Below are 19,060 nucleotides of genomic sequence, written 5' to 3' on the forward strand. Positions count from 1 at the left end.
CCAAAAATCTGTACATAATTCATATATGTGAATAGAAAATAAATATATCCATGAGTGTTGCAACCTGAAGATCAATTCGTGGATATGAGGTAATCGCGTTTTGGCTCCTCTACACACTTGTGGTGTTACTGTATAGGTGTTGTGGCTATTAAATCTGCCGTACGATTTCAATCCAAAGGCTAGCATTCCTCTCCCTTAATTCTGCTATTTATTGAAGAAGAGTAAACAACGAATTGCTATATGCTACCTCGCCGGTCAGCTTGGATTTCCTCTCCGGTGAAGCATTTACGGACAGCGCCGCCGCCGGAGGTCTGAAGCTCGCGGCCTCGTGAGGAGCTTGTAGGACTGGAACACAAGGAGAAGACCGAGCTCCCTACAGTTTTTTGATGTACTACTGCTCGTACTGCATTTGAGATCAAATTCACCTGTAGACACGCTGGCAAAACTGCGAGCCCAGCAGACGTCGCCGACGATCTCTCCACAGTTACGCCAAGGCCTGCACGAGCAGCAAAGCTCACCGACGAGCGCTCCAAATCCGCTCCGGTACCTCCCGCCGCCGCGCCTTGGCAGCCATCCTAGCCCCGCCTTGGCCGCCATACCCTGTGCACGGGTCGCCGTCCATCGCTGTGCTTGTTCCGAGCCCCACAACCATGCCTGGCCCGCCATCCGCAGCCACGCCTTGGTCCATGTCCCCTCAAGTCACGCCGCCGCCGCAACGATGCCGCCGCCACTAGGGCTCGGGTTCGATCGGGACGAGAGGAAGGATGGTTCGATCGGGTTGCTTTCTTCGGGGCGAAACTTACAGGGGTATATTCGTCCGCACGAGATTTTTTTTGACGGAACAGTCCGACAGAACCAACGGCGATGTCATAGGAGGAAACAAATTAAGGAAAGATGTCATATAGGGAAGAAAAAATTAAGGGCATGTACAATGGGGTGATGTCAGCCTTCCCTTAGAGATGCCACGCCAGATTTTTGCTTAGTTGGAGGAGAGAGAATGAAGAGAGAGAAGGTTGTCTTCCCTACTTAAGGGATCATCTCTTAGAAAATAAGGGAAGACTATTTTCTCCATTGTATCATATATGTCTTCCTTTAGCAACAAATTTTCTACCAAAATTTAATTATTCATATTAATTGCTAGAGATGGCTGTAAGAGATAATGCATTGTATGACTTATATCTAACGCCTTCTCTAGGTGATGTGGCGGGGTAAGAGAAGGCATGCCTTCTCTACCATTGTACATGCCCTTAACCGGTGTCAAATAAGGAATCTGATTTTAAGGAAGTGTCATATAAGGAATTTTCTCTTTCTTGGTACCGTTCCAATTTTTTTGTAGCGTTCCACTGTATGTATGTATTTATGAGCATCCGCATTGTTTCACAAAAATAACATATGCAAATAGTATCAACAACCATATTATCTCACATAAAAAAAAGACAATCATATTATCTGGAAGTGTGTCTACAGAACACTAACGTGCAAGTTATACGACCGTATTAAGATCGAATTGGAGTAAAAATCTGCTATTAAGTACTGAATTACTGATAGATGTTACTGAATAATTTATTCTAACTGTTAGGATGGAGATCAGAGCGTCGGTGTCTTCATTCAACTTCTCGTAGTGTATAGCAACCACCGATCCCACCTTAATTCCTGTTAATCTTGAGCTTCGTCAACTTGGCGGCCATGACGGCATCCTGCTTGACGCTGCTCCGGTCCCTGCCAAGTCTTAGGCTGCTGCCACTGTCCGCGCCCATTCCGATGGATAGCTTGCTCAGAGCCTTCCGTGCATCCGTGCAGTACCTCTTGCTCGTGTGAAGCAGCGACGAGACGCCCCACGCGCGGGCGCCCTGCCGTTCCTCGCGGCCCCTCTTCTCTCGGCGCGGCTGTGGCGGCGAGTCCTGGACGTCAATGTCGTCGGTCTTGTTGTCCACCTGCAGGGCATCACGCAGAGTAGTGTTCCGGCGGCTGTGAGAGATCGAATGATCAGTGGCGCCCGAGCGAGGCGCTCCGTGCCGCGTCGAGGAGCTCCTGAACCCGCTGACCGCCGGCTTCGCGCTCCAGGGGAAGAACACCATCAGCCCGCAGGCTCCGGGGGTCATCTGCTCGACGCGCGCCGCAATAATGTCGGCGCGTGGCAGCACCTGCACGGGGTCGTTGCTTTGCCGGCTCTTCTGCCGCTCCATATCGTTGTCGTCGTGGCGGTGTCGGGTACTGCCGCCGCGTCGCCTCCAATGCATCGAGTGTCTGCCCGAGCGCGCGATGTCGGCGCCATCCGCGGCCGCGAGAGCGCGGCCGCAGGAGCGGTCTGGGGCGGCGAAGCTCTCGGCGCGGCCGAGGAAGATGTCCTCGAAGCGCTTGGACGTGACCCGGTCGAAGGAGCCGATCCGCTCGGGCGAGGAGGACGCCCGGTCAATGGCGTCGGAGAAGGACGACGCGTCGCAGTCGTCGCTGCTCCCTTCGCTCGTGTAGCACCAGTTCGTCCTACCGGCCGGGCACTGCGGAGGCCAGCGCCCGGGCGGCAGCTTCGGTGGCGGCATCTCCTCCCGCGCCGTGCGCGCGTCCCTGCCGCCCTTGGGCACGCCGGGCGAGCTCTCCCACGAGAAGGGCACCTGCGTCCGCAGCGGCGAGGCGGCGCCGGGGCGGCACCGCAGCAGGCTGCTGGGCGCGTCCGCGGAGGCGCACGAGCGGCGCGGCGTGGGCAGCGGCGAGTCGAGGAGCTGCGGCTGCGGGAGCTTCTCGCTGCCGGCATTGCGCTGCTTCTCCTTGTTGTCGGTGCGCTTCGTGATGATCTCCATGGTGGCCTTTTTTTGTTACGTTACCGTGTGCGTACTGTTGCGGAGCGTGCAGTGGTCGGCCTCCGGCATGCGACGTGGGTTTAAGAGTGCGCGCGAAGGCTGCGGTGAGCTGAGGTAGGTGAGGAGCAACGGTGATCGTCTGATCGAGCTCGTGCTTTACCACGGAAAGCGGAACGGGCGGCTGTTGGGGCGTAGCTTCGTGTATGGTAGCGCGTCATGGATGTTTTCCCCTCCGCTGGCTCGTTTCCCGTGATTGTGTGCTCCAGGTGCTTAATGGCGGAGGTTGCCGAAAGGCAGACGATGCAGAGACGAAGGAAACTCAAGAGACATGCCCCATCTACAGTCTCTTTTCTTCAGAGAGTTTCCCAACAGAATGGAGTGGTCAGGCGACTCGAAACACGGCAAGTTGAGGAGTCAGTGAGCAGTTAGGCCCACGAATAGATGCATTCCGGCCCAGTAGACAAACAGGCTTCTAAAACCCTCGCCACAACCTCCGAGATTCCATTACCACCCAGATAGACCGAAACCCCAGCCATGCCGATCGCCGCTGACTCCACCGCCGAGCAAGCCCCGGACCCTGCTCCCCACGAGCCCTCGGAGAAACCCCGCAAGGTCTCTGACCAGCCCGACCGTGGTGAGGACAACGAGGTCGACTTCGAGGAGGAGGAGGACGCAGAGGAGCTGGACGGGCCGGCGGCGGTGCTAGCGGCGCACAAGGAGAGGGCACGGGCCGTGTTCGCACGCTTCTACACTGAGCCGATCGGCATCCGCGTCCACGACATCATCATCAAGGGTAATCTCAAGACCCGTGCCTCGCTCATCGAGGCCGAGGTCGCTGACCTTCTCCGCTCTGCCGGCACCGTGCAGCACCTGCTGCACGCCTCCAGACGTGCCAGCACGCTGCTGCGCGACCTAGACGTGTTCGACTCCGTCACCATCACCCTTGACGCTGGACCGCCTGAGTTTCCTGGTACTACGAACGTCGTCATCCAAGTGGTGGAGGCGGCCAGACGCTTCGATGGAGGCATCTACTCCAAGGCAAAGGTGAAGATCTTTGATGATGGCTTAATCATCCCTCCCTCCATTATCTGGTTCGATCATTGCATATGAACTGAAAATTGCAACACAATTGCCCTCAATTTGTTTTATACAGTTGATGCTGTACTGGTCATAGAATGTTGTGCTCAATTAAGCACTAGAACAAAGTGATGCTATATATGGTTTGGATTCAGTACTAAATTACTAATGCTATGTGTATAGTTCAATTACTGCATTGCTGGTATGTTCTAAACCAAGGCCTCTCAAGCAGAATAGGTGACCTTTCCTGCTTTCCCCACTATTCATCTACATTACCTGAGTCTGTTGTTGGTAGAATGAGAGGTAGGACCGTAGGAGTAATCAATATTTATATGCTGTTATTTGGTGCACCAATAGGTACTTTTCAAAGCTTAGAGTCATCTTGTGTGTCGGTGTATATCACCTAAAGTTAGCATATGTCGCCTACCATCTGCCAACGAATACATCTGTTTGTCCTAATAAATATATATGATTGCATAGGTTATACGACATAAAACATTTAATGTTGTTGTGACACTCAATTCCTTGTCTCTATTCTAGAGCACTCTGTTTAATTACCGGTATATCGCCCTGATTGAAGCATACGACTATCTCTTAAGCAAGAAAACCATTTAACAATTGTCAATAAGGAAACATATATTTTGGCTGTTGAACTATGTCATTATATTGTGCATTTATTTGTAACAAGTTAACGACAGCCAGAGTTGTGGAGTGCTAGTCAGAAAGCAAAACCATGCAGACACTTTATTCTGTTGGTAAAACTGGTAAATTTCTGTGGTATGTCATATCATTCCGAATTCTACCATATGCTTAGTTTCAACAACATAAGCTCAGAAGAATGCATTAAGCGTCTTGATTAATTCCTTCCATCCTTCTAACTTGCATTCCGTACCTGAAATGTTTCCACACATGATGCTATATAATTTAGGCAAGATCATGGTCAGTTCTAGGATGGCTCATGTTGAAGAACCTCTTTGGTTATGGGGACATTTGGGATGCTTCAGCGGCATACATTGGGGATCGGTCATTCGACATAGGCATTGGAGCGTACCTGCCAAGATTTAAATCGATACCAATACCTTTGATGGCCCGGGCATCAGTCATTTCCACAGATTGGCTGAAATTTTCATCATACAAGGAGCGTCTTCTTGGCCTTTCGTTTGATTTATTTTCAAGCTGGTGCCATAACGTATCTTATAATCTGGGATGGCGTACCTTAACTGATCCCTCACAAATGGCATCAGAATCCATAAGGAGGCAGTTAGGGCGTGATCTTCTTTCTGCTTTAAGTTATACTTATAAAATAGATAAAAGAGATTCGGAACTCCGACCAACAGAAGGATGTGCATTTATCTCGACTTCTCAAGTTGGTGGTCTATGGAAAAAGGGACTAAGATTCTTCCGCCAGGTTCTTTAACAACCAACTTATGTTTAATTTGCCATGCAAAGTTTGTCTGCTTTATCTTTATTGCAGTTTTGCTTCCTAATTTGTTGAATATTTACTCCATACTGTTTAGTGTAGTTTGTGTTAGCCACAATGTTCTAAGTTATCCGTGAAGTAATGCGTTAACTCTTGAAATGTGCTTTATACTTTTGTACTACCATTACTATTTCTTTAGAATGTACTGTTAGATCTAATAATCCATGAGTGAGAGACTCTTAGCACAGTTAATAAGTAATAATCCATGAGTGAGAGACTCTTAGCACAGTTAATAAGTAACTCCCTTAAAATAATATGAGACGGGTGTGTAGCAGAGTGACTGCGCAAGGGCTCAGGGTCTATTGTTCGGGAGTTACTTGTTTGGGGGAGATTGCCACGGGGAAATAACTGTACGTTCTATAATAATTTGGTATCAAGGTTAGGGTGATCTGAACTGTATAATTTGTCATCTATCTGTTTTAAAGAATGTACCTTTAGATTATTTTTTCTAATGGATCATGGCCTTGAAGACCTTTTTCGTATTCTTCCTTGCACTTAGGATTCTGGGCTTCTCATCCCAGTAGAGAACATACCCAGACCATACAAAGTGATATTATCAGCACTCAAGTCATTGATAACTGAAACATCAAATGACTGTGCCAAGAGCAATTTGGTGCAGTATACATATAAAATTCAATCAGGAGTTACTGATTTTTCTTTGTGCAGTACCCTCCATGGTTTTGTTAATGGCTTCACGTAACCTTGCCAGTGTCAGTATGTTGCAGTGACAAGTATATCTTTGGTTGGTTAAGTTGGTGTCTGTTCATTTCCTTTAGATTTATCGTGGATGACTTATATTGAGTAACATGTTAGAAATGAATGTACATATATATGGGTTAGAAAAATGTGCATTAGAGTTTCTGGTACCTAAAGTACTACCCTTTTTCCGTCATCAATACATGTGCTTGGGAATATTTTGGTCTGACTTTACATGACCTAGTTCACATGGCAAGTTTTGTTTCAGCTTGGGAAGACAATCACTTACTAAACTTGTTGGGATATAGAAGCATTATCGCTCATTTAGTGGTAGTTTCCACTGTTTAGTGATGAATTCGCCAATTGCTAATTCTGGCCCCACACACACATGTTACGAAATACCGTTTACCGTATATACTGAACATCTTGAGATTTTTTTATTTGGAGCTCCTTTTGTTTTTTGAACTTTTCATATGACTGACAAAGATACAGAACTTGCATCGCTCTGTTCTGCTTATCGTATGGATTACCCACTTTCCCTGTTGTCCATGAGATTATCATATATAATAGTCAGCAAGTACCGCCCTGACAGATAGGAATAGTTGAGAGCAGGTTGTAGGGTTCTTTGGCTCTCTGTTAAGAGATACAAGCATGGCTTGTTAGTATTTTCTCACCAAACATCATTGGTTTCTTTGCTGCAGGAGTTTGATGTTCGGGGCGCTGTTCCATTTGGTTTTTGCAATGCTGCCCTTAATGTTGGCATAGCAGCAGGGGTGATTCTACCTTTGGGCAGAGGATTTATGGAGTTATCTTCCCCTGTGCCTGATAGATTTTACCTTGGAGGCCATTCTTCTCCCGTAAGCAGCCTTGGTGCGCTATCATCTCTGTTGGGTTTCCAAAGAAGAGGAGTTGGCCCATCTGAACCACGGAGGTCTGCCTCAGTCGAGTCTGTTACGGACCATGCTGTTGCCTCTTCAGGGAGGGATTACTTGGGAGGTGATCTTGCGGTCTCTGCATTTGCTGATCTTTCCTTTGATTTGCCCGGGAAGTTTCTCAGAGATACTGGAATACATGGTCATGCATTTCTTTCTGCTGGGAACCTTGCCAAGTTGTCTGAGAGTGAGTATAAGAATTTCTCATTTCCTGAGTTTCGCCGCACATTCAGGAGCTCTGCTGGTGTTGGCATTGTTTGGCCAACTAAACTTTTCCGGTTGGAGGTATATTTTTAGATTTCAATTTTCCAATATGTGAACCTGAATGTTTGTTAGGTGACTAATCCTTGCTATTGGGTTTGATTGTTCCAGATGAATTACTGCTATATCCTGAAGAAACTTGAGCATGACTGTGGAAAGTCTGGAATTCAGTTCAGCATATGTTCACCATCGTAGATGTTTGTAATAATGTGCAACAACCTCTTCTGACTTGAAGAATACCGCGTCCTATTGAACTGAAAAGTTTATGTTTGTCACTGAATCAGCTGGTCAACAAGTAGGAGACCAGCAATCCATCATCAAATATAATATATATGACTTGTGTATGCTGGAGAACTGGAAGGGTGTTCGGCACTTAGATTGAAGCCATCATCGAGTTTATTTGAATCCACGGTATTGCAGTGTCTCGAGTTTACCTAATTGGGTCAGTAGATATCATAACTTATACGCTGGTGTTTAAAATAGTGATGCTTGGTACGGATGAAATATGCTGGCAAGAGTTTTACATCAGGGTTTTGTCACAAAAAAAGTTTAACATCACGGATAGTTGGAGACTCTAGTACTTTAATGCATGCCTTTTATTCTGATCATTTTGGCTGATAATGATGTGCTTTATATAGAACAATGCATGTTGGGAAGTATTGTGTGGTGGTGGACTGGGGGTCCAAGTAAAGCTTAACTTATTTTTAAAGAAGTTATTATGTGATTGCTTGATTCCTACTGAATGTGAGTGGTGAGTGGTGAAAAAAACGCTTCGTCCGCTCCATCCCCCGCGGGTGGAGACGGGCGAACCTCCCAACCCTAAGCGTCGCTAGGCCCGTCCCCCTCTCCCCCCTTCGCCGCCATCGGCGCAGGCCGCCGGGCAAAGTCCCGTGTGGTGCCGGCGGTGAACCTGCTCCTACCCGCGTGCGAGGTGGGCGACGCGGGGTCTCCCTATGTTGGCATCAGTGCCTCTTGGTGGGTGTTGCCTGCCAAAACTCACCGGCGAGCAGTGGTTAAGCAACACGAAGAGCCGGGAGGCTCCCAAGGCCGCTTAGTGGACCTTGGCACCTCGCGTCGTCCCGCAAGTTTCCTGCACACGTCCTGGCGGTTGCAAGGGCGTGCCACCTGACCTAGACCCGATCGGGAAGGTGTTAGATTGCTTCGATTGTTCCTCGCATGGTAAACACGTAAACATTAAATACGAGCCCTATCGGCTCTCGGGTTGCCTCGTGGATCGGCTCAAAGAGCCGATCGCCCCATGGTTCACGCTGGATTTGCAATGACATGGGGATCCTGCTTGATCAAAACAAAGCTAAACCAATCTACGACAGTTTAGGGTTTTCACCGCATAACCGGAACGTCCTACGCGTAGTTTGGCCTAGCAGACACGAAAGATGATGCAAACTATCCCTAGAAGAGGCCTAAAAACCAACATTACGTCAATTCCCGGAACATCCCTTATAGGAACGGTAAACAACACCTAGCGCGCTACCGGATCCTCCAACCCCAGCATAAGGCCTAATCATGGAGATATTAAACTAATCCTTGAAGAACAAGGATCAACTATAACAGATCGGATCTACCAAGCATCGAACAAGCAAGATGCCAACTTATGAGGAGGAGGAGGAGGAGGACGACAGCTCCTCCGACGAGCCGCCGGCCAAGCGCTTCTGCCCCTGGCCCGGGAACCTCAGCGACTTCGACAGCGATGACGACGACGCTGACGAGGAGGACGAGGACAACGAGGGTCCTGCCGGCGGCCGCTACAGCAGCGACGACGAGCCGGCCGGGAGCAGCGCCGACAACGGCGACGACGACGATGACGACGAGGGCAGCAACGACCCCTAGATAGGATCTTCAGCATAGGGCTAGTAGTAGTAGATGGGGCAATGTATCCCCTAGTAATTCCTTTTGAGGGCAATCAGCTCCTTATGTAAGAAATCTCGTTTATTAATGAAGAATTCCCCCAATCTGATTTTGCCGATTTCCTTTATGCTAATGCTCAAGGAGCCGATGACAACGCATCGGTCCCTCATAATCCGCCCTTCATCGTTCGACTAAGGAGTGACCGTAAACTTGGTCAATGTCCAATAAGCCGATGTCAACGCATCAGTCCTTCATTTCTTCGATCGATGACTTTTAGTTCTGGTGGACAATGTGGAAGACCAATGCCTTCAAGAGAGCCCCAGAACAGCTGCTAAAACGACTTGACGCTGAAGCCGAAACCTCTGGAGAACAGACGTCATCTGCTCGCAAATCTCCTCAGTGATATTCTTTAACCCTGCTCTATCCCTTTGAAGAAGATTATGATGGAGGGCCAGCCGATGAAATCTCAATCGGCTTCTTAAGAACAGAGTATCTACGCAGTCAGTTGCCCCCCCGAGCCTCAATCAAGGCAAGAACAGCAGTGACCCAGCCAAATGGGCCACCATCGGCCTCCAAGTCGTAATGCAGAGCTAGCCGATTTCAACAAAATCGGCTCCCCAGAGCAGAGGACCTTCAGGGTGAGCTGCCCCCCGAGCTTCTCCAGTTCACTTCTTGCGTCTTGCTGATCAGATTGGCTCATCATCTTTGGCAGGCTGATGTAACTCACCCTTAACCTGATCTGCATACTTATACTGGCATTGCTGAACTCGAGGATTTGCAGAAGGAGTTGGGGGCCTTGAGAAGGAGTTCATCCAGTAGAGCCTCTCCTTGTAACTCGACAACTGCTCCACTGGGCCTCTGCTTATAACAGTTTGTACCTCTTGAGTCGATGGCCATGCATCGGCTTTCTATCCTTAAGTCGATGTCTGCGCATCGGCTATGCTTAAAAAATTTGTATTTTTTACGGCCGATTTATGCATCGGCCCCCACACTTCAATACCTGTCATCATCAAAGAATATATCTTGAGCTGCTGGGCATTTGACAACCACTTCAAACTTCATATCCTCGTGTCTTATCCATCTAAGTGCCCCCCGAGCCGATTCTTTCAAGTAATTGAGGGTATCGGCTCTTCAGGCATTCCCTGCTAGATCAATGCTGAACCCAGGAAAAAACGTATGTCGAGGATAATTTTGGCCGATTGCTGGAATCGGCCTCCTTCTTCATTGGAATGCTTAGTGAAGGTTTACCACGTCTTGATCTTTTACTGTAGCTACGTGACACGCTGGAGATGAGATTTTTGCTTTCCATTTTTTGGGGCCGATCGCTGGGATCGGCCTCGCCACGTTCGTCCATCGTCTTGGACCTTGCTACTATGTCAGGCCGGTAGATAAGACCAGCCTCACCCCATTTTTAGAAGCTTCGATGCGCTCACAGCCTTCCAAACTGATTCCAGAGAGCGGCTCTTGGTCATCTGCCTCCCAAACATTCATGGCAGCTAGTGATATCTCGATTGAGTCATCTCGCTTGAACGACCTCCAGTTCATCTCCATCCCACTGTATGATGCATTGGTGCATTGTGGACGGAATGCAACAGTTAGCGTGAATCCAATCCCTTCCTAGCAAGACAGCGTAATTGCTTTTGCTGTCGACGATGAAGAACGCGGTAGGTATGGTTTTCCGGTCTACGAAGATCTACATTCGGAACACCCTTTGCTTCGATGCTTGGCCGTTGAAATCGCTTAATGTGACGTTGGTCTTGATCAGATCATCATTGGAGTGTCCTAAACGTCGTAGCATGGAATACGGCATTATGTTGACTGCCGCTCCGGTATCAACCAACATCTTGCTGACAGGCTGCCCATTGATATAACCTCTCATGTATAGGGCCTTCAAATGCCTGTAACTTCTATCCCGTGGCTTCTCAAAGATAATTGGCCGTGGACCGCAGTCGAATTGGGCCACCGATACATCTTCGTCGTTTGGAGCGCGAAACTCTGACGGGAGTATGAACACCATGTTTGTATCAGCCGATGCCTCTGCATCGGCTTTTGTCTGTTTGGGGCGCCACACTTTCTTCAGCGGGCGCGCCACCGTATCCAATGTTTGCTGAATTTTCACGGCCAGATCGGGCCGTGCTTTCCTCAACGTGTACAGGTACTGTGCCTCGGCTTCCTCCAGGTTTCGTAGCCGCTGCACCCTACGCTTCTGAGAATGGCTGAGTCCATCAGGGCACCACCTTGACCGGTGATACCTATCTTCTTCACCATCTGACTCCTCAAAGTCTTCTTCTTGAGATGACTCAGCTCGTTTGTTCTGAGACGGGAGAGGTCCTAGACGCTCGAACACTGAAACCTTGTTTGTCCTCTTCCTTTGCTGTCCGCATTCTCGGGCAGTTCTCGATTGTTGGCAATCGGCTCATTCCTGAGTCCCAGCAATGTTTAAAGAAAGGACAGTCCCAATGCCTATCCATGTCATCTTGCTCCCTTGACCTCCCTCTAGCGTGAAGCTCGTACCCGTTGGCGTTTCTGTCATGCCGATGATACCTCCTGTCCTCTACATCAGACCGGCGATATATCTCATCATCTACGTCGTAGCGCCGACGTCGGTCATACTGCTGTTCATATTTGTTAAGGAGATGCGCGGAGAGTGGACGCTGATACCGCACGCTTCTCACTTCCTCTTCGGTTAGGTACCGTCTATCATCGTCATGGGGCCAGTCGCGTGGATCGGCCTCCTCTTTATCCTTGCCACGGGAGTGGCTGCTCTCTGCTTTATCTTCGCCATGGCGGTTCACAAGCCCTGCCATGTCGACACTAAAAGAGAACCCTGGCTCGCACCTTATGGAGTGGCTGAGATCCACCATGTTGATGCCAGGAAACGGATGCGTGTCTCCTTTGACCCTGATGCCGTGCGAACGGGTCTTCTCAAAGGAGCCGATGAGCTCGGCTTCACAGATGGCCTTCAGCTCATCGTATTTCTTCTTGTGCTCCGCAGGGAGATCCTCGTACTTGATCGGTTCGTCCGCCATCTCGGACGCAGGTGTTGACGTGGATGTTGTCGAAGATGGTCCCACCGGGCGTGCCAGAATGTGTTGCCTGCCAAAACTCACCGGCGAGCAGTGGTTAAGCAACACGAAGAGCCGGGAGGCTCCCAAGGCCGCTTAGTGGACCTTGGCACCTCGCGTCGTCCCGCAAGTTTCCTGCACACGTCCTGGCGGTTGCAAGGCGTGCCACCCGACCTAGACCCGATCGGGGAAGGTGTTAGATTGCTTTGATTGTTCCTGCATGGTAAACACGTAAACATTAAATACGAGCCCTATCGGCTCTCAGGTTGCCCTGTGGATCGGCTCAAAGAGCCGATCGCCCCATGGTTCACGCTGAATTTGCAATGACATGGGGATGCTGCTTGATCAAAACAAAGCTAAACCAATCTACGACAGTTTAGGGTTTTCACCGCATAACCGGAACGTCCTACGCGTAGTTGGGCCTATGCGACACGAAAGATGATGCAAACTATCCCTAGAAGAGGCCTAAAAACCAACATTACGTCAATTCCCGGAACATCCCTTATAGGAACGGTAAACAACACCTAGCGCTACCGGATCCTCCAACCCCAGCATAAGGCCTAATCATGCAGATATTAAACTAATCCTTGAAGAACAAGGATCAACTATAACAGATCGGATCTACCAAGCATCGAACAAGCAAGATGCCGCCCTTACGCCCAGATAGGCGTAAGGGCAGCTAGGTGTCAAGGGACGGCATTGCTAAGCAGATGTGCATAAGAAAAGCATCAATGCAAGCCCCAAAACACCTAAGATAGGTAGTGCTACTCGCCATCAACAAAGCTTCGAACACGAGTAGCACAAGGTAGACGAATAAACGTGTCATCGCCTAGATCGCAAGATGCGATCTAGGCAGCATGATGCTTACCGTTGACCGCCAAAACCCACCGGCGGCAGCGGCCTTGTCAACACCGTAGAGCCGGGAAGAGCCTAGAGCCGCGGCTGGCCGAGACCCCTCCGAGCGACGGCCCGCAATGCTCTTCGGTCACACGCGGCGATGCGAAGTGCAAGGGCGTGCCACCTGACCTATACCCGGTCGTGAAGGTGATGGGGATGCCTCGCTTAGTTTCCCCGCAGGGCATACATGTAAACGTTAAATACGAGCCTCGATCGGCTCTCGGGTTATCCCGTGAATCGGCTCAAAGAGCCGATCCACCCATGATTCGTACGGGTGCACGAATACTTGGTGGTCCCGCTTGATCAAGATAAAGCTAATTAGATCTACGACGATTTAGGGTTTTCACCGCATAATCGGATCATCCTACTCCAGAGTTGGGCCTCGCGGCCACGCACGGTGCTCGTAAGCCGATCCTAAACAAGGCCTAAAAACCAACATGAAGTTGATCCTCGGAACATCCCGTTTAGGACTTGCGAACGCCACCCTTACGTGCCACCGGATCCTCCCCCTTTGTAAGGCCTAACTATTGCAGTATATTAAACTAATCCTTGTAGAACAAGGAGCAATCGTAACGGATCAGATCTACTAAATAATGATCAAGCGGGTGCCGCCCCACACCCGAGATAGGTGTGAGGGCGGCTAGATATGCAAGGGTTGCACTACGTAAGCATGCTTAAACGAAGAACAATGCTAACCCTAACACATCTATGATAACTACGTTGCTCGCCATCAAAAGCGCTTCGATGACGAGCACCGCATGAACAACGTGGGGCTTGTCCTGCCTAGATCGCAAGATGCGATCTAGGCAGCCTGTCGCTTACCTGATAGAAACCCTCGAGACGAAGGAGTTGGCGATGCGCCGAGATTGGTTTGTTTGGGGTTGAACGTGAGTTGTTGTTTATTCCATAAACCCTAGGTACATATTTATAGTCCAGCGGACTTTCTAATGTGGGCGTGTACTAAACCGTGCACGAGTAAGATTCTATCTCTAAACTAAGATGCGATCTAATATGTTACGTATACACGGGCAATTAAGCCCAATTTGGTATAAAGGGCCGATTCACGTATTCCTTATATATATATTCTTCATGTCCATCTTGATCGCGGCCCACCTCTCGACTTGGTCAAATTCGGTGATAACACATGCCCCTCGGTTTTGGAAATAGCATTTCCAAAATCATTACGCTTTCTTTCGTCGGGTCATGTCGTGGCAGAACCGTCGCAGTATCCGTCACCATGATGACTTGCCTTCTCAACTTCCCCGCGTGACTTGGCAGTCTTTTCTCTTTCTTTCAAGCACCACTTCCTCGGAAACTGCTGTGGCATTGAATTTCCACTATATCCCCTTTTATTTAACCGCCATGAACAGTTCTCCTCTGCATCTCCTCCGCATTAGCACTCCAAAAGCCCTCCTACCACCATGTCTTCCTCCTCCTCTGCTCCATCGGATCCTTCCAGCCAATCCTCCACATCCCGTGAGCCGACGCCGGAGTACAACCCGGCAGAGGTCCACGCGGCGAACACCCGCCGCGCCATTGCGGCCGGGGAGGAGTCAGACCACGACTTCTCCATCTGGTCCGAGGACGACCAGTCCTCGACGGACGGGGAGAGCGACCTCCGCTTCCTCGCCGTTGGGGAAACGGAGGAGGAGAGTGACGACGACGCCTTCTCCTCGCGACTTCACCTCTTCCGGGGAGGAGGAGGAGCAGGAAGAGGAGGAGGAGGACGACGACGAGAGCTCCTCCGACGAGCCGCCGGCCAAGCGGTTCTGCCCTTGGCCGGGCAATCTTAGCGACTTCGACGGCCGACGAGGACGACGCCGACGAAGAAGATGAAGACAACGAGGGCCCGCTCGGCGGCCATTGGAGCGACGACGAGCCCGCCGGGAGCAGCGCCGATAGTGGCGATGACGGCGACGACGAGGGCGTTGATGGCCCATAGATAGGACCTCTAGAATAGGGCCGTAGTAGTAGATGGGGCAATGGATCCCCTAGTATTTCCCTTTTGAGAGCAATTAGCTCTTTATGTAAGAAATCTCATCTAATCAATGAAGAACTTTTCCCCAATTTTGATTTTGCCGATTCCTTCGAGTTTAATTGAGCCGATTCCCTCTTCTACTGACCTTGCCGATTCGTCCCCTTTGCCAATGCGTAATGAGCCGATCGCACCGCATCGGTCCTTTGAAATTCACCCTTCTCTTCTTCAGCTGATGATTTTCTAAATCTGGTGGAAAATGCAGGATCTTCAGGAAAACCTTTGAACTTTTCCAACCAAACCCAATAATCCTTTTCAGTACCCATCATTGTGAAGAAGGTTGCAATGAAGGATCAGCCGATGGTATCCCCATCGGTTCTTTAAACAGAGTATCCACTAGGCCTGCTGCCCCCCGAGCCTTACTCGAGCCTGCTGCCCCCCGAGCCTCACTCGAGGCGAGAACGTCAGAGAGAATGCGCCACAGCCGATCCTCTTTCTTCCTCCGACAGCCGATAATCTTCCGTTTCAGCTGAACTAGCCCCAAAGATTGGAAATCCTTGACAAAAGTTCAGGAACCCGGATCGGCTCGAAGCAGCTGAAGAAGTTTCCATTGTTTTACTCCCTCGAGGCAACAGAAGGCACCACCGTTGGTCTGGATTTGGTGGAGACTCGATAAACATTGCATAATTCCACTAAAGTCGATGGCCTTGCATCGGCTGTAAAAAAATTTGTTTTTTTTTTTTACTGACCGATTTTTTCCCTATCGGCCCCCAGTATTTCATTGCACACATGTACACACATGTTTTATCTGCACACGTTCATCTGATTATATGCCCCCCCGAGCCGATACCTGCTGGATGACTGCAGATATCGGCTTGTATGGATAGCCAGGGCACTGCACTTGCACGTCGGCTTCGCAAAAATCCACGCTGACTCTCGTCTGCCGACGTGGCCACTGCTCAGTAAATCGGTGCTGAACGCAAGCAGAACATGTGGTGAAGGTAATTTTGGCCGATTGCCGGAATCGGCCTCCATATCCATTTGAGCGCTGTCTGAAGGTTCCGTAGCGTTCCTTCATAATTTTTGGGGCCGATCACAAGGATCAGCCTCGCCTGGTTTGCTCATTGGTTTAATCTTGTTACTTGGTCAGGCTGGATAAAACCAACCCAACCTCTGACTTGATGCGCTTGCTGTCGTCCACCTTGAGTGCGCCGTAGAGTCGTGGAGCACTAAGCTCTGTCGGCAAGACGAGTACCATGTTTGTGCCAGCCGATGTCTCATCATCGGCTTTCCTTTGGGGCGCCACTCCATTTTCCGTGGACGACCCTCTTCATCCAGGGTTCGCTGAACCTTTGCAGCCAGATCAGGTCGTGCCTTCCTTAGCGTATGCAGGTATAACCTTTCGGCTTCCTCCAGGCCGCGCAATCGCCGAACCCCGCGCTTTTGGGAACGGCTGAGTCCGTCGGGGCACCACCTTGGCCGGTGGTACCTGTCTTCTTCTACTTCTCCCTCGTCTTCTCGAATCCTCAAGATCTGCCCAACGAGGTGACTCAGCGCGTTTGCTTTGTGGCGGGAGAGGCCCTAGGCGCTCGAACACGGACACGTTGGCTGCCTCCTTCTTCTTCTTGTTGCATTCGGGCAATTGCCGATTGTGGGCAATCGGCTCATTCCCGAATCCCGGCAGTGTCCGAAGAAGGGGCAGTCCCGTGTCCGGCGTTGTCATCTTGCTCCCTTGATGTTTCCGTGGCACGGCGCTCGTGCTCCTCCTCATCGCGATCCTCGCCGACGATGTCTTCCGGCTTCTCTAGCCGGACGATCTCCTTCATCATCATAGTTGGTTCGACGGCGTTGGTCATACCGACTCACATATTTGTTGAGGAGGTGATCGAGAGGGGTCGCTGATATCTTATATTCTTCACCTCTCCCTCCGTGACGTAGCGCTTGCCATCATGACGGAGCCGATCGCGTGGAGCGGCCTCCTCTGTATCCTTGCTATGAGAGCAGCTGCCCTCATCTCCATCTTTGCCAGAGTGGTTCCCAGGTCCTACCATGTTGATGCTGAATGAGGGACCTGGCTGGCAACCCTCAGGGTAGGTGACTTCCACCATGTTAACGGCGGGGAAGGGTTGGGTGTCGACCTTCATGGCGTACTGGGTTGAAAATTAGCCGCCCCTTCTCTATCGCCGCTTGGATGTGCCGACGCCACACCCCGCAGTCGTTGGTGGCATGGGAGAGCGAGTTGTGGAATTTGCGATACGGCTTTCCGTTCAGCTCTTTCGCCGTGGGGAACTTGAGACCTTCGAGAATCGTCAACTCGTTTCTCCTTGAGCAGGAGGTCGAAGATTTGTTCAGTCTTGGTCACGTCAAAATCAAATCCCCTGGGCGGCCCTGGTGGCTTTACCCATTTGCAGGACATGGGGGTTCCTCCCCGAGTCCACTCAGCCACTGCTACTTCTTGGTCTCCCGCAGGCACTTCATCTTCCTCTGTATCGACCATGACTATGGCACGCTTGAACTTGTCTTGGTACAGGTCCGGGTGGCGCTGTTCATATGCCGATAGTTTCTGAACCATGTGCGCCGGCCGAGGGATAATCTGCTTGGGAGGCCATGTCCTTGAGCCGTGTTGCAAGTCCCGCTATCGCCAACTCGATCGCTTCCTTTTCGGTTATACGAACCGAATAACATCGGTTCCTAAGATTCCTGAAGCGCTGGATGTACTCTGTCACCGTTTCTCCGCGCTTCGACGTAGTTGTGCTAGATCGGCAATGCTAGACTCGGAAGCTTCGAATGGTATTGCATATGGAACTCGTTCTTCCAATTGCTTCCAAGACTGGATGGAGTTTGCTGGCAAAGAGGTGTACCATCCAAAAGCCGATCCCGTGAGGGACCGTGAAAAGAGCCTCACGCGTAGCTGATCCGACACCGAAGCCGGTCCTAGTTGAGCCAAATATCGGCCGACGTGCTCGATGGAGCTGGAGCCATCTGATCCACTGAATTTGGAGAAGTCAGGGAGCCGATATTTAGGTGGCAGCGGGATCATCTCGTAATCGTCGGGGTACGGCTTGGAATAGCCGATCGCCCTTCTTTTCGGCACCATGCCGAACTGGTCTCTCGGTATGGTACCGATCTGATCCGCCGTGTCTGGCCGTAGGAGTTGCACTCCGAAGATTCGCCGGGGTGGCGTACTTAGCCAGCCATGTTTGCTTTTCCGGCTCCGAGCCAACCTGCAGGAGCTGGGCTCGGGAGTTTCGTCGGTGTGGCGTACTTAGTTAGCCACGTCCGCTTCTCAAGCTCGCGTTGCCGACGCTCCTCCTGTCAACGCCGGAGTCCCCGATGTTGTGGCCTGGTTTGTGAGTGCCCGAGTTACCACAATCTGGCACATACGTGCACGCGTATCCTTGAGGGATCTCCTTAGGCGCCTCGATCAAGAACTGGTAGTCACTAGGGTCACCACCAATCTTGTAGACGACGAATGCCGGTGTAGTCGGCACTTCAGCAGAGTGCTGCCAACGCATATGGCAGCGGTGGACGGGACTCGGAATGGCAACTCTCCTTGATGAGTCCCGAGAGCTGGTCCCGACGGCGAGTACCGGTGGCTCATGATCTCCTGGATTACGCGCGAGCCGACACGCTCCAACACGTTGACCAAGTTTTCGGAGTGGCGATGTAGCGAGTGAGCCACCAAGTAGTTGATCTCCCGCCGCAGCCCCTCGGTGCGTTCCTCCGACGGGGCGAGAGGTCTATCCCATCGAGTGCCCCTTGCGGTGAGAATCCCTTCCATCTGATGCCATGGGAACGGGTTCTCTGAAAAGAGCCGATGAGGTCGGCTTCGAGGGTGGCCTTGATCTCGTTGTATTGCTTCTTGAGCTCGTCAGGCAGCTCCTCGTAGGTGACTGGCGTGCCGTCCGCCATCTCAGATGTAGATGGCGATGTGGTTGATGTAGACGTTGGTCCCACCGGGCGTGCCAGAATGTGTTGACTCGCCAAAACCCACCGGCGGGCAGCGGCCTTGT

The 19,060-nt window shown here is 50.8% G+C and overlaps 2 protein-coding genes across 2 annotated transcripts; one reads left to right on the forward strand and one right to left on the reverse strand.

Moving 5' to 3' along the window:
• Positions 1 to 1,646: 1,646 nt before the first annotated feature.
• On the reverse strand, positions 1,647 to 2,798 carry LOC124663027. The gene has a single exon (XM_047200789.1). The coding sequence runs from the start codon at positions 2,796 to 2,798 to the stop codon at positions 1,647 to 1,649; it is 1,152 nt and encodes a 383-aa protein (XP_047056745.1).
• Positions 2,799 to 3,332: 534 nt separating this feature from the next.
• Positions 3,333 to 7,456, forward strand: LOC124668475 (SAM50-like protein SPAC17C9.06). The gene is made up of 4 exons (XM_047205604.1): positions 3,333 to 3,842; positions 4,804 to 5,283; positions 6,753 to 7,268; positions 7,356 to 7,456. The coding sequence occupies exons 1-4, from the start codon at positions 3,333 to 3,335 to the stop codon at positions 7,437 to 7,439; spliced, it is 1,590 nt and encodes a 529-aa protein (XP_047061560.1). The 3' UTR covers positions 7,440 to 7,456.
• The last annotated feature ends 11,604 nt before the right edge of the window (positions 7,457 to 19,060 follow it).

The sequence above is a fragment of the Lolium rigidum genome, chromosome 6 (genome assembly GCF_022539505.1).
Source record: "Lolium rigidum isolate FL_2022 chromosome 6, APGP_CSIRO_Lrig_0.1, whole genome shotgun sequence".
In the NCBI taxonomy this organism is placed as follows: Eukaryota; Viridiplantae; Streptophyta; class Magnoliopsida; order Poales; family Poaceae; genus Lolium; species Lolium rigidum.

Coding starts and splice junctions, on each gene's coding strand:
- LOC124663027 (XM_047200789.1), bottom strand. CDS start 2,798: ATGGAGATCATCACGAAGCGCACCGACAACAAGGAGAAGCAGCGCAAT.
- LOC124668475 (XM_047205604.1), top strand. CDS start 3,333: ATGCCGATCGCCGCTGACTCCACCGCCGAGCAAGCCCCGGACCCTGCT. Junction 5,284..6,752: donor GACTAAGATTCTTCCGCCAG/GTTCTTTAACAA, acceptor TCTTTGCTGCAG/GAGTTTGATGTTCGGGGCGC. Junction 7,269..7,355: donor CTAAACTTTTCCGGTTGGAG/GTATATTTTTAG, acceptor TGATTGTTCCAG/ATGAATTACTGCTATATCCT.